General features: G+C 37.6%; 2 protein-coding genes across 2 annotated transcripts; both read left to right on the top strand.

Moving 5' to 3' along the window:
• Positions 1–5,239: 5,239 nt before the first annotated feature.
• On the top strand, positions 5,240–7,461 carry LOC120140014 (spermine synthase-like). Its single transcript, XM_039155084.1, has 6 exons — positions 5,240–5,393; positions 5,489–5,530; positions 6,331–6,410; positions 6,492–6,614; positions 6,804–6,908; positions 6,991–7,461. Exons 1-6 carry the CDS (start codon positions 5,240–5,242, stop codon positions 7,459–7,461), a joined length of 975 nt encoding a protein of 324 aa, XP_039011015.1.
• Positions 7,462–10,516: 3,055 nt separating this feature from the next.
• Positions 10,517–14,474, top strand: LOC120139955 (plastidial pyruvate kinase 4, chloroplastic-like). The gene is made up of 5 exons (XM_039155043.1): positions 10,517–10,646; positions 10,959–11,053; positions 11,343–11,767; positions 12,115–13,758; positions 14,186–14,474. Exons 2-5 carry the CDS (start codon positions 11,012–11,014, stop codon positions 14,319–14,321), a joined length of 2,247 nt encoding a protein of 748 aa, XP_039010974.1. The 5' UTR covers positions 10,517–10,646; positions 10,959–11,011; the 3' UTR covers positions 14,322–14,474.
• Positions 14,475–14,569: the final 95 nt, after the last annotated feature.

Below are 14,569 nucleotides of genomic sequence, written 5' to 3'. Positions count from 1 at the left end.
CTTATCACTCAAAATCATTAATCAATCAAATATAGTCCACAATAACAATAATTGAAGAAAATTCATATAACCAATATCATCAGTTCTTCAATTAATTTTTATATCAATTATTTTTCTTTTATTTTTTAACAATAACAACTGCCACATTAAATCATAAAATTCAAAAACAAAAATGAAATAGTTTAAGATTAAATAAAAAAGTTGAGAACCGAACATTACCAGGTAAAGGGAAAAAACATAATAATAAAATTTAGTCCACAATATTCACCTAATGTCACTTAATCTTTATTTTCTTAGAATATTTTAATCCTAAAATTTTAGATTTCTTTGTCAAAATAACTTATATTAAACAAAATATTAGTTAATTAAAAGTCAACATTTATTGTAGATGTGACACATATCATATCATCTATTCTAATGAAAATAGCACATGTTATGTCAGTAATTGAACACATATAGAAATGATACATCAACAATATATGCTGATCGTTTGTCAATTAAAGATTTTCATACAATAGACTAATCGAGAATTTATTATAACAGAGGTTAAAATATTTTTTATTTTTTAATTAAGAGACATAACATTTTCTTTATGTATTTTTAAAAAATATATGTTTTCAATATTAATTAATACTTAAAAAATAATTAATGGGGACAAGGCTCCCTTTTAAGTCCATGATATTCTGTTCACGAGAAAAGAGATTATTTTGACAAAAAAACATTACAATTAAATTTTTTAAACGAAATAAAAACCAAATAATTATTTATTGAGGACTAATTTTATATTATGAAAAAAAAATATGCCGATGATTCATTAAACATTTAATAAAACGAAAAGCTTACTGTTTCTGACTAAAGTAAGTAAGTAAAAGGATTCTTGCACATGGCTATATAAACAATGGCTAGAAACTAATGTCACGCCCTTGGAACTTTGACGCCTCAGAACGTGCGGCCTTAGTCGCTTTCTTAGTGATTGCGGCTAAGTAAGCCTGAAAATATCCCAAGCAATGATGCTTAGAACCTCGACGGAAGCTAGACAAGAGAACTAGCACAAGAAGGAAGATAAGAAAGCTTTGAGAGAAGAATGCTCTTATGATTTCTCAAAGTGAAGGAGTGAGTACAAATGAGGAGGGGAGGCCTCTATTTATAGCTAAAGTTCCCCTCAAATGAACGGCTAAGATCTAATTACATCGACAAGATTAATCTTTACCTATCAAAAACAAGTGGGCATTATCTATACAAATTTAAATGCCACCTAATTCTTTGTGGCTTCTAGAAGGTCCAAACCCCCATTTGGGCTACTTCTCATGGGCTAACCTCGGTGGTGGGCTTTGGTCCGTGACATTCTCCCCAACTGGTTTCGGTGACGCCCTCGTCACTCGTTTGGCATGATATTGGTCTATTCTATTTTTGAATTGCCAAAGTCCCTCGGCATGTTCCCAACTCCCTTCGCACTCGGGTTGCCCCTTCCACAGGACAAAGTACTCATGCCTTGGGCGGTTTCCTGGCCGTCGAATAACCCTTTCCACTTGTATGTCTTGGATCTCTTTGTCATATGAGACTGCTACTCCGACTGGCGCTCGGTACGACTTGCCTCGATCTGGATCCTCGGTATCCTGATGGTACGGCTTGAGCAGGCTAACATGGATAACGGGATACGCTCGGATAGTTGGAGGCAACTCCAATTTGTAGGCCATGGTGCCTACCCGCTTCACGATTCGAAACAGACCCTCTTATCTTCACACAAGTCCCTTGTGTACATCCGCATGGCGCAAAACGTTAGCCAACTTTACAAGGACAAGGTTGCCAACTTCAAAGTTCACGTCCCTTCGTTTTTGGTCTGCCCACTTCTTGGTCTGCTTTCCCGCCTTGTGCAAACATGCTCGGGCTAAGTCGTGTTGCTCATGCCATTCCTTGGCAACGTTGTGTGCTGATGGATTGGGCCCCTCATATTTAGTAACAATCGTGTTGGGTGTCAACGGTTGTTGCCCGGTTACGATATCGAATGGACTTTGGTTTGTCGCCTCGCTCCGTTGTAAGTTGTAGGAAAATTGGGCCACATCCAACAGCTTTGGCTAGTCTCGTTGGTTGGAACTCACGTAGTGCCTCATATAGATCTCTAACAGAGCATTCACTCGCTCGGTTTGCCCATCGGTTTGTGGATGAACTGCAGTGGAAAAGTTCAAGCTCGATCCCATCAGTTTGAACAACTCCGTCCAGAATCTCCCTGTGAACCGCGTGTCCCGGTCATTGATGATGGTTTTTGGCATCCCCCAATACTTCACCACATGCTTGAGGAAAAGTCGAGCCGCCTCCACGGCTTAACAGACTTTAGAGGCTGGTATGAACGTCGCATACTTTGAAAACCTGTCAACCACAACCATTATACTTGAAAGTCCATCAGTTTTGGGCAAACCTATGATAAAATCCATGGAAATACTTTCCCATGGGCGCTCCGGAATGGGCAATGGTTGAAGCAGTACCGCCGGTTTCTTTGCCTCGATTTTGTCTTGCTGGCACACAAGACAAGTCTTCATATAAGCCTGCACATCTTCAGCCATGTGCGGCCAATAGTATTGCTCTGAAAGTAGGGCCAAAGTCCGATCAACTCCTGGGTGTCCTGCCCATTTGGAATCATGGCATTCTTTCATGAGCTCCTTGCGTAACTTTCCATATCGAGGCACAAAGAGACGATGGCCTCGGTGGTAAAGCAATTCTCCTTCAAGCTAAAACTCGTGGGTTCGCCCCTCCTTGGCTCCCTCAATGATTCGTTCGGCCACAGGATCATGGGGTAATCCTTCTTTGATCCTCTCGACGAGAGTACCTTCCACAGTTTCGATGGCATACCTTCGACTTAAGCCATCTGCAACACAGTTCACCTTCCCAGGCTTGTATTCTAAGGAAAATTTGAACTCGGTAATAAACTCTTACCAACGTGCTTGCTTGGGAGAAAGCTTCTTTTGGGTGAAGAAGTAATTGCTGGCAACATTGTCCGTGAACACCACGAACTTGGACCCGAGCAAATAATGTCGCCATATGCACAAGCAGTGTACAACTGCTGTCATCTCCTTTTCATGAACCGAGTACCTCCTTTCGGTTTCATTGAGCTTCCGACTTTCGTATGCAACCGGATGTCCCTCTTGCATGAGGACTCCACCAATGGCAACATCGGATACATCGGTGAAAACTACAAAAGGCTTGGTGTAGTCTGGTAGTACCAACACGGGCTCATTTACCATGGCATCCTTGAGTTTTTCAAAAGCATCTTGACATTTCGTGCTCCATTCCCACGCCTTGTCCTTTTTGAGTAGCTCGGTTAGAGGTGTGGCAATCTTGGAATAGCCCTTCACGAATCATCGGTAATAGTTGGCTAATCCCAAGAATGCTCGTAGTTCGGTCACCTTGGTGGGTGGCTTCCACTCGTCAATCACCCGAATCTTGTCCTTGTCCATCTGGAGCTTGCCTCCTCCAATAATATGGCCTAGGAATGACACTTCCTTTTATACAAACGAGCATTTTTCCTCCTTGACATAAAGCTCGTTCTCTCGTAAGACTTGGAACACCCTCCTCAAGTATTCAATGTGTTCTTCCAAGGTCTGACTATACACAACGATGTCATCAAGGTAAACTACAACAAAACGATCAAGAAAGGGTTGTAGTACCTTGTTCATTAACGTGCAAAAGGTTGTATGAGCATTGGTGAGACCGAAGGGCATCACAAGGAACTCATATGAACCGTAGCGTGTCACGAAAGCAGTCTTTGGTTCATCGCCTTCTGCTATCCGAACTTGGTAGTATCCGGACCGTAAATCTAACTTGGTGAACCACCTTGCACCACCAAGTTGATCGAACAAGTCGGCAATCAATGGGATCGGGTACTTGTTCTTCACGGTGAGCTTATTCAAAGCTCGATAGTCGATGTACATTCTGAGTGAGCCGTCATGCTTCCTTTGGATTTGTACTTTCGGAACACCTACGACGCCACCATAACATAGCAACATCGTTAAGATAATTGGTATCATCCTCGATACCCATGCCACGGAAGAATTGCTCCATGCCCTAAATGAAATTCTACACATCTTGGGCATTTCGACTCCCCTTGTACTCATTCGGCTTAGGGACGTCGATCCTGGGTCTTGGTGTTTGCGCCTCCCCAGTCACTCCATTCAACACGGCAACCTTGTAGACGAGCAGCTCGCTCTTAAGCTCCTTTACCTCCCGCATTATTTCGGCCCTCATGGCCAAGTACATGCTCTCGAGGCCTCTGGTACGCTCGTCTACGTTCTCCGTCAATTCGCTGATGAGTGTTTGGGTTTCTTCACGGAGTACATCCTCTACGGACTCCACCTTCTCCAAGCGAGATTCAACCGAGTCTTGAGTCTCTTGGACTTCATTATATCGGTCTTCTAATCTACCGACCCTTTGCTCGAACGAGGCCACGATATCATTCGAGCTCCCTCGTTTCTTTGCCACGGCAGCGCGAGTCTCCATCACTTCGCTTGTGGGGACCTCGTCTTGGTTGTGTTGTGCCATTTCCCGTAGAACTAGCTCTGATACCACTTGTCACGCCCTTGGAACTTTGACGCCTCGGAACGTGCGGCCTTAGTCGCTTTCTTAGTGATTGCGGCTAAGTAAGCCTAAAAATATCCCAAGCAAGGATGCTTAGAACCTCGACGGAAGCTAGACAAGAGAACTAGCACAAGAAGAAAGATAAGAAAGCTTTGAGAGAAGAATGCTCTTATGATTTCTCAAAGTGAAGGAGTGAGTACAAATGAGGAGGGGAGGCCTCTATTTATAGTTAAAGCTCCCCTCAATGAACGGCTAAGATCTAATTACATCGACGGTCGAGATTAATCTTTACCTACCAAAAACAAGTGGGCATTATCTATACAAATTTAAATACCACCTAATTCTTTGTGGCTTCTAGAAGGTCCAAACCCCCATTTGGGCTACTTCTCATGGGCTAACCTCGGTGGTGGGATTTGGTCCGTGACACTAACATTTTCATCAAAAACAAAGCTGCAACACATAAATAGGTTTATTAAATCTTATTTCTATATTTGTTTCTCAGTTTTTTTCCCTTCTTGTTTAATACTATATTCATCAACAAAACTTTCTTGTTTAATTCTTATCATCTTTTCAAAGCTGCAACATATAAATAGGTTCATTAACTCTCCGTTTTTTCCGTCTGTTAATGCATACATATAGAGCTTGGAGTTAAAGGGGTGAAAGATAATCCATGAGGGAAAAAGACTCAGGAAGAGGTTTCGAGTTCCCAACGATTATGGACGGTGTGAATTGTTCAGAGAAGGGTATCCCTTCTTGTTGCTTGAAGGCTGAAAGCCATTCTACTGTTCTTCCTGGGTGGTTCTCAGAATCTCAGTCTTCTTCTGGTCATTATCTTTGAATTCTTTCATTTTTATGTTCTTTTCATTATTATTTTCCAGAATTACATGGTTTTAACTGTTCCCCCTATCCTCGCTTGTAGGTAAGGCTGAGAAGACGGTTTACTTCAACAATCCTATATGGCCCGGTGAGCTTTAGTGACAATTCTGACCTTTTTCACCATGTTAAATCCCTTATATATAAAAAATTTAATGTTTGATTAAATAATTACTTTGATTCTTTTTTAAAAAAAAATATTTTGGCTTTAAATGTTTATTTTAAGGTAAAAATACCTATAATATTTGATTAAATAGTTAATTTGACTTTTTAGAGCATTTTACTCTAAACATTGAATTTTTATGTAAAAAGACTCATAATATTTGACTAAATAGTTAATTTGACACCTAGTTTTTTTTGGAGCATTTTGGCTCTTACGTTCTATTTTAAGGGGAAAACTTCAATTTTAGAGTGTTAATCGTTTGTTAACTAATTGTTTTCATCCATGGAGGGGCCTTTTTGCCTCAAAATAAAATGTTGGGACAAAAGTACTCTCAAAAAAAGAATATGAATTAAAGTGGTGATTTAGTAAAACGTTAGATACATTTTTGACATTATGCCTTGAGCATTTTGGCCTTAGCATTTTATTTAGGACAAAAAGATACATATGCGACTGAAAATCTTTAGTCAATAAACAAATAACGTTATGGACATTTTCCCCTAAAATGAAATGTTAAGGGTTAAAGTGAATTTTTAGTTAAGTATTATGGTCTTTTTGTTCTAAAATAAAATATTATAGACCAAAATGTTCCAAAAGAAAAAAATAAAAACTAAAGTGATTAAACATTAAGGACATTTTTAATCTTATGTCTCGATAATGTCCGAAGTTGAAATCAGAGTTGGAGTTGGAGTAGAGACAACTTCTCATGCTAATTTAATTCTTTGTTGCTGGAGAAGCACATTGTTTGAAAGTTGAAAGCATCCTGTACCAGGCAAAGTCAGACTATCAAGAGGTTCTTGTTTTTGAGGTTTGGCTCTATTTTTACCATCTTCATTCTTGTTTACCTCTGCATATTCTTCCTACTGACTATACCCTTTTTTTCCTTCAGACATCAAGCTATGGGAAAGTTCTTGCTCTCGATGGTATAATTCAGCTGACTGAGAAAGATGAATTTGCATATCAAGAGATGATAACTCATCTTCCGCTTTGTTCAATCCCATCTCCCAAAACTGTAATTCCCAATCTTATCCATGCTAATTTTTTAACTAAATGTTGAATCGAAGGGGCAATTAGGGTATTTTTCACTGAAAATTTTAAATTCTCATATATTTTAAATAATTTCTATAGTCTATTTTCATCTCTTAAAATCTTATAAATATGTCCTGTTAACATAATATCTTATGTCAGTCCTTGAATACAGGTTCTGGTTGTTGGAGGGGGTGATGGTGGGGTCCTAAGAGAGAGATCTCGGCACAGCTCTGTTGAGCACATTGATATATGTGAAATAGATAGGATGGTTATAGAAGTATGCATCTCTTGTTCTTTTCATCTTAATTTATATCTAAAAATGCTACTCAGTAAACATTTATCGTTTTCTCTTCTTCCAGGTTTCTAAGAAGTTCTTTCCAGCATTAGCTGCTGGATTCGAGGACAGTCGTGTTTTTCTTCATGTCGGTAAGACGAAACAATCTGGATTTGATGATGTTTATCATATTCTCCAGCTGATAGTTTTTTCGTGCATGATCTTAACAGCGGTTGAGTTTCTCCGTCATGTGCCGGAAGGGAAGTACGATGCGATCATTGTCGATTCGTCGGATCCTGTAGGTCCTGCTCAAGAGCTTGTGAAAAAACCATTCTTTGAGACCATAGCAAGAGCTTTAAGGCCTGGTGGTGTCCTATGTAACATGGCGGAGAGTATGTGGCTTCATACACATGTAATTGATGACATGGTCTCGATTTGCGGAGAAATATTAAAGGGTTCTGTTCATTATGCATGTGCAAGTGTTCCAACATATCCAAGGTATTCGATTATGCTTTCTATTGTTACCATTTATCAATCAGCAAAGTATCAAGTTTAGGGATAGACTGAGGAGGCGATGTCATGAAAATTTCAAAGTCTTATATAAATTAGATATTTTCTTTGTATTCTATATTAATAGTCTATTTTCGTGTCTTAAAATTTTATAAATTTCTACGCTAAAATTCTATAAATTTACCACTCCTGGTATAAAATCTTACGTCATCTGATAAATCTTTCTCATTCTTATTTCATTGCAGTGGTGATTGGTTTTGTAATATGCTCAAAGGAGGGGCCACCGGTTGATTCAGCATAAGAGAGAACTTAGATATTACAACTCTGAGGTGAGAACTCGTGTACACGATAATAAATCGAAGGGATAATTGGGATGATCGTTTTATAAAATTTTAAATTTTCATATAATTTAGATATTTTTTATATTTTATATTAATAATCTATTATCTCCTAAAATTTTATATAACGTCGTCTCTACGTGTACATGTCGTTTGTAATCTGAGAATTTGTCTTCTATGTATATGCACATGATATGATTATGTTGTTATGGACAGATGCATAAGGCTGCTTTTGCTTTGCCTTCGTTCCTGAAGAGGGAGGTGAGGTCACTACTGTGACGCAACACGAGGAGTATTTGTCTTATGGATTGAGTGGGTGGTTAGGATAGTCGTTTTCTTTAAAAATGTCAAATTATTATATATTTTAGATATTTTTATTGATAATATGTTTTCATCTAATTAAAGTTTTAGAAATTCATTCTCCTTAACATAAAATCATGCATCTGTTCATATGTCTTTATGCATCATTGTGTAATTGATAAAATTAAAAGATTGATGGTCAAAATGAAAAGAGACAATAATTAAGTGATCATAGGCACAATTTACTCAAAACTTAATGATCATTTTATAAAATTCAATAACTAAAACTATAATTTTTTTGGGTACAAACTAAAACGATGAAGATGTAGAAGTTTGCATAGAAGGACACATTCTCCCCTCAAAAGATTGTTTCAAGTACCTAGGGTCTATGATACATAAAGATGGGTGTGTAGATGTTGACGTTACACATCGTATAAATGTGGGACGGCTAAAGTGGAGAGCTGCTACTGGAGTTTTGTGTGACAAAAATGTACCTCTAAAACTTAAGGGAAAATTTTATAGAATGACAATAAAACCAGCGTTGTTGTATGGATCAGAATGTTGGGAAATCAAGAAGGATCACGTAAGGAAGATGGAGGCCGCAAAGATGAGAATTCTTCGATAGGCATGTGGTAGGACTCTGTGGGATATGACACCAAACTCTGGTATTAGGATGTCCTTGGGGGTGGTGTCTGTATCCGAAAAATTGAGGGAGGGAAGACTTCGGTGGTTTGGGCATGTCCTACGGCGACAACCGTCGGATGCGGTCAGGAGGGTAGAGTCTATTACAGTCGACGGTGCCAGAAGGAGAGGAAGACCAAGGCGAAAGTGGGAAGATTGCTTGAGATCTGATTTGAAGGATTTAGCCCTTACCGAAGACATGACTTCTGATAGGAAAGTATGGAGACTTAATACCAGGGTAGCAGAGTAGTACGGGTCACATCCATAGGGTGTATCATCTCTGTCTTCTTTTAATGTCTTTGTAGTAATTCCATTGACTTCTACTTTCTATACGTTTCTGAAATTGGAATTTATGAAGGCTTAGAACTAGGGTAGCGGAGTAGTATTGCCGTAGTTTAGGTTTTAACCCATTTGACTTTATTCCTTCTCATAGCTTGCTATTGTTGACTTCTGCGTATCATTCTCTTCATGTTTTATCGTTTTAAATTTAGTCGAGTCTTACGTTTCTATCTATATGCAGAGATTTTTTTTCCCGCAGGGATTACTTCTTATTATAGACGCGCATATGAAGACTGCATATGAAGACTGTTCAACTATGTACATTTTATCTCAATTTTTAATTTTATGTCTGCCAGAGGTCTTCTACGAAAGCTGCTCTCAACCTGGCGTTGGGGGCAGCCTACTACCTTACCTCCCACTTACCCCATTACATATGGGAATAGGATTTTGTTGTTGTTGTTGTTGTTGTTGTATTTTTGAATTTATATTTTCTAATCATAAATTATTTTCACTTCATTTTGAGAAAAGAAAAAAAAGATTATGTCAATATTCAACAAATTTTATACAAAAGGATCACTTTACATAATATCGAATTTCAGACAATTTTTATTTTAATTAAAAGAGGGAATTGTATTTTTTATAACTAAACTTTCTTTTTCACTTTTATTTTAATCACTAATCGTTTTTAAAAAAAATACTTACTGAATTTAATTTACTCTTATTTTGATCACTCGTCCGTTAAATACTCAATAATATTATGGTTTAACATTATTCTTTTAAAAATTATAAAATAATCCCAAAACTTATCTATTTTTTATGAAAATTCCCTAGTTTTGAACTCCTTTTGATTGTTTGATGATAAAATATCTTCTTTTAAATTCTAATTGCGGGAAAACAGAGAACGAGGAAGCGAGTTGTATATCTGATTTCACATTGATTAAATGGTGGATATTATAGAATAAAGTGATTTGAAATTTCATGAATTTTGGATTTAGGGTTGAGTTTTATGAATTTTAAAATGATTTAATTTAAATTTAAAGTAATAGAGTAGTAGGAGACAATGAGACAAATTTTTCGATATCTAGAGTGGTAAAAAAGACATTAAAGAATGATAATTACAACGTCAACATGATACATGGATGAAACTGTAATAGTTTCATCTTTGGAGGAAGAAGATAAAATAAAAAAAAAGAATGAAATATGACATAAATTAGGCATATATTTCATATTAATATAAAACAATTCGCATCAACACACATTACTGTCATGTTACCTCTTTATTTATGATCTAACATTCGAATGATCAAAATAAAAATAAATGAAAATTGAGCAGTGAAATTTATAATTTATCCAATAAAAATAAAATACAAACGTGGAGTACTTACAATCTCGTATTCCCGAATAGGCGGCTTTGACTAACAGTACATAACTGCCACGTGTAAAACCTTGACCGAATACAGGCACGAGTTTTCCACACTTCCCTTCCTTTCCTTTCAGATCTCATCCCTTTTTAACTTCCATGCTTCCATTTCTGGCGCAAAATCCTAAAGGCAGTGTCGCCGCCGCGGAGGAATACAGGTCGGCAAGCCCCGGGAAGGGACCAAAACCTAACGTCAATACGCCATTAAAAAGGGTACCTGATTTCATTCCTTTGTGTTTATTCTCAATTATTCCAAAATTTTCTCTCAATTTCGGAATATCAAAACCAAGAAAACAGTTGTTTGTGATTTCGTTTTCCTTTCCTGAGAATTATCGATGTAGGTTTCTGTTTCCACGAAATATCCTAAAGGATTGGAATTAGAGTGTAGTTTTCATTTTTCTTATTTATCAAAATTTTAGTGTTGAAATCTGTTTTTTTATTATTATTTCTTACGTTTGATTGGTTTCAGCCTTCTTAATGAATCTGAAGCTTTTTTTAAATGGGGATTTTTTTACGTGTTTGCAGGTTCGCACTTTCTGCAATCTGTTTCTGTGTCTGAGCTGAGGATCAGAGTATAGATGGCGGCTTCTATTATCACAAATCATAAGGCTCTACGCCATGTAATTTCTCCCCCTTTCGTTCTTTATAATTACCATGCGTTATCAAGAAACGCTTTCATATCATTAAAAAAATTCTATTGAATTGTTTTCGGTATATTTATAAAATTATTTTTAACACTGAATTCTTATGGATTTTGCTTTGTAAATCCTGTTCACATAATTATTCCCCAATTCTTTCATTTCTTTGTCAGGTTTTATTTATTTTTAGTTTCATATATATATTAGTGATTGGTTTTCTCGATGATGTGCTTTTCTACTTTTAGCTAAGCTTGATATGCTTTCTTTCCAGGCCATCCACGCTGTTGATGTTTCGGAATTGCGATTATGCAATCAGGGGGGGAAGTTTGCAGATCTGCCTTGCAGACTTAATGTAAGGCAGTCAGTGAAAACTGTTCAATTATGGCCAAAACTTAGGAACACCCTAACTATGAAGACTGCAGCTTTTGCTATTCCAAATGAAAACGACGAATCGGGAAGAAGTGGTTCACATGCTTGTTCTGATGACCAAGTGCTTATGCCTTTTGAAAATAATTATAGCTCCAGTGATCTGTATGAGGAAGCTGTTGATTCTGTTCCAGAATCAGGTTCTGGTGTCTTTCAGATGGTTGAACACTCAGTAAATCTGGCAAGCCTCCTGGACAAATTGAAGGCTGTACATTTACATGTGTTGGCGTCAGAGCAGTGGAATGCTACTAGGTTGAAATCATGTCACAAGTATGTTTGAAAGTTGAAACTATATCCGTTCTTATAGATTGACTTACATCATACATGGTCTCTTTTTCTTCTGATATAAGGCATAATCGGTCCTTAGTCTATAACCCATCTGTCAAAATTTCCTTTTTCCCTCTACTTGATATAAATCAGGTCTTTTATGATTTGTATGAGGTTTTTTAAAATCTTAACCTCAAAGAAAATGGAAAATACGTAAGTACTTAGTTGAGTGACTTGAGAAGAGATACCTATCTTGGTTATACCTATCTTGGTTGGAAACTACTTTTTCATGCACTTCAGGTTTCTTATTTTCAGGCATTTTCTGATTTACAGAGACTTTCTCATTGCAGAAATTATATGGAGAGTGCAATAAACTTAATCCATTATTTGGCATTGAAATGTCTCGACAACGAGCCACTCAAAGATGATCTTGCTTTGATCAGTCTACTGAATTTGGAGATGGTAAATTCATCTGTCCTAGCTAGTCTAATCACATGCATTGAACTGTTGAAGAACCTACAGTTGAAGTCCGTAAGAACTAACAAGAAAGCAAGTCCTGAAATTTGCACAAAGATATATCAACAAAAGAAAGGGCATTTTGCAATAGACACATTGAGAACGAAGGCATATTCAAACCGAGAGTTATTATTGGGACCGCTTCAAGGTAGCAAACTGAATCATATAATGACAACGGTTGGAGAAGAAGCTCTTGAGAGCGAAACACTAATAGCTGATCTTATAAAGGCTGGGACCTCAATTATTCGAATCAATTGTGCCCACGGAAGCCCTGAAATCTGGAGTGAGATAATTAGAAGAGTAAAGCAAAGTTCTCAAATGCTGGAGGCCCCATGTCGAATTCTTATGGATTTAGCTGGACCAAAACTTCGCACAGATGATCTAAAGCCTGGTCCATGTGTTGTAAAAATATCCCCCAAGAAAAATGCTACCGGAAATGTGATTTTTCCTGCACAAGTTTGGCTTTCTCATAAAGGAGCTGGTGCTCCTCCTCCTCATCTTTCTCCTGACGCTGTTCTGTTCATTGATGACCAAAAGTTTTTCAGTGAGATCAAAGTAGGTGATGCTTTGAGGTTCTTTGATGCTAGAGGTAAGAAAAGGATGCTAAAGATATCCAGAGTCTGTCACGTTTTTTCTGGTACTGGCTTTATGGCGGAGTGTACTAGGACTGCTTATGTTAGTTCTGGAACAGAGTTATATATCAAGAGGAAGAAAGGTAGGTTCCCTGTTGGAAAAGTGGTAGATGTCCCTGCTAGAGAGTCATTTATCAGACTAAGAGTGGGGGATTTACTAATAATATCACGGGATGGTACATGTGACCAAGATAATTTCAAAGGGCACAAAAGTGGTGCCTATAGAATAACATGTTCATCAGGCTATTTGTTTGATGCAGTCAAACCTGGAGAGCGCATAGCTTTTGATGATGGGAAGATTTGGGGAGTCATTAAGGGAACTAGTATTTCGGAGATTGTTGTCTCAATCACTCACGCTGGCCTCAGAGGGACTAAACTTGGATCCCAGAAATCCATCAACATCCCTGACAGCAATGTTAGGTTCGAAGGTGTGACTTCAAAGGATCTAGTGGATCTTGACTTTGTTGCTTCCCATGCAGACATGGTAGGTGTATCATTTATTAGAGATACTCGTGATATTATTGTGCTTCGTCAAGAACTGGAGAAAAGGAAACTTCAGAACCTGGGGATTGTTTTAAAAATTGAAACTAGAAGTGGGTTTGAGAAGTTGCCCCTCTTGCTATTGGAGGCGATGAAATCTTCAAATCCTTTAGGTGTTATGATTGCCAGAGGAGATCTTGCTGTGGAGTGTGGGTGGGAAAGATTGGCTGATATACAAGAGGAGATATTATCTATTTCCAGTGCTGCTCACGTACCAGTTATTTGGGCAACTCAGGTCCTTGAATCACTTGTCAAATCTGGTGTTCCGACAAGAGCTGAGATTACTGATGTTGCAAGTGGAAGGAGGTAAGTGATCAAATTATATTTCCCTAGCTATTTCCGTATGTTATCAGTGAAATTCATGTAATGATTTATAATTAGCTTGAGCTACATAGGCACTTCCAGTAGTTAGGCAGCCACTTTTACATGCATTTTTCAGTTCCCTTAGCGCAAATTTAATTTATTAATGGTCTTCTGACTGTTATACCAGAGCATAGCATACTACAAATATATTTCCATCTTTCGTGTATAGTGTTATTGTCCAAATGTGAAAGCAATCTGGCCTCTTTTCTCGAACATTTCTTTATATATATATATATACTAGCAGTAGGCATATCACTTCCCTTCGAAGGTCTTTCTGTTTATTTTGTTCCTTTCTCCTAGTGGAAGTCAGTGCTTAACGATCAAATGCATGTAACTCAGCATTATTAAAAGCTCCTCTATATTTTTTCAGGGCAAGCTGCATTATGTTGAACAAAGGGCGACACATCGTAGAAGCTGTTTCAACTCTAGATAATATCCTCAACTCGAACTCGAAACAGATGAAAGCGGAAGTTAGGTCACTTGTTCCGTCCAACCATCTCTTCTAGGGTAGTCCAGTTCCTTGCATCCCTATCTTATTTTTGGGCTATGTAAATATCGTTAGCATCAGTAACATGCAACCAACTAGAACTGCTATTTCAACTCTAGTTTATATCATGTAATGGTCTTATATTATGATTAACAATCATTTGTATTCGAAATGCTGCCTTTATCAACACCATGCCTATTACGATATATGTATGAATCTGCATATGCACATCATATACAAAACTCAGACTCAATCACTGGCAACTTT

Source organism: Hibiscus syriacus, unplaced genomic scaffold, assembly GCF_006381635.1.
Source record: "Hibiscus syriacus cultivar Baekdansim isolate YM2019G1 unplaced genomic scaffold, ASM638163v2 tig00110777_pilon, whole genome shotgun sequence".
In the NCBI taxonomy this organism is placed as follows: Eukaryota; Viridiplantae; Streptophyta; class Magnoliopsida; order Malvales; family Malvaceae; genus Hibiscus; species Hibiscus syriacus.
Note: the sequence above shows the minus strand (reverse complement) of the source record. Positions and strands in the feature narration are given on the sequence as shown.

Excerpts from the sequence above, each read along its gene's own strand:
- LOC120140014 (XM_039155084.1), top strand. The coding sequence starts at position 5,240 with ATGAGGGAAAAAGACTCAGGAAGAGGTTTCGAGTTCCCAACGATTATG. Across the intron at positions 5,394-5,488 it reads AGAATCTCAGTCTTCTTCTG|GTAAGGCTGAGAAGACGGTT; the intron begins GTCATTATCTTT and ends CCTCGCTTGTAG. Across the intron at positions 6,909-6,990 it reads TAGATAGGATGGTTATAGAA|GTTTCTAAGAAGTTCTTTCC; the intron begins GTATGCATCTCT and ends CTCTTCTTCCAG.
- LOC120139955 (XM_039155043.1), top strand. The coding sequence starts at position 11,012 with ATGGCGGCTTCTATTATCACAAATCATAAGGCTCTACGCCAT. Across the intron at positions 11,054-11,342 it reads ATCATAAGGCTCTACGCCAT|GCCATCCACGCTGTTGATGT; the intron begins GTAATTTCTCCC and ends CTTTCTTTCCAG. Across the intron at positions 11,768-12,114 it reads AGGTTGAAATCATGTCACAA|AAATTATATGGAGAGTGCAA; the intron begins GTATGTTTGAAA and ends TTCTCATTGCAG.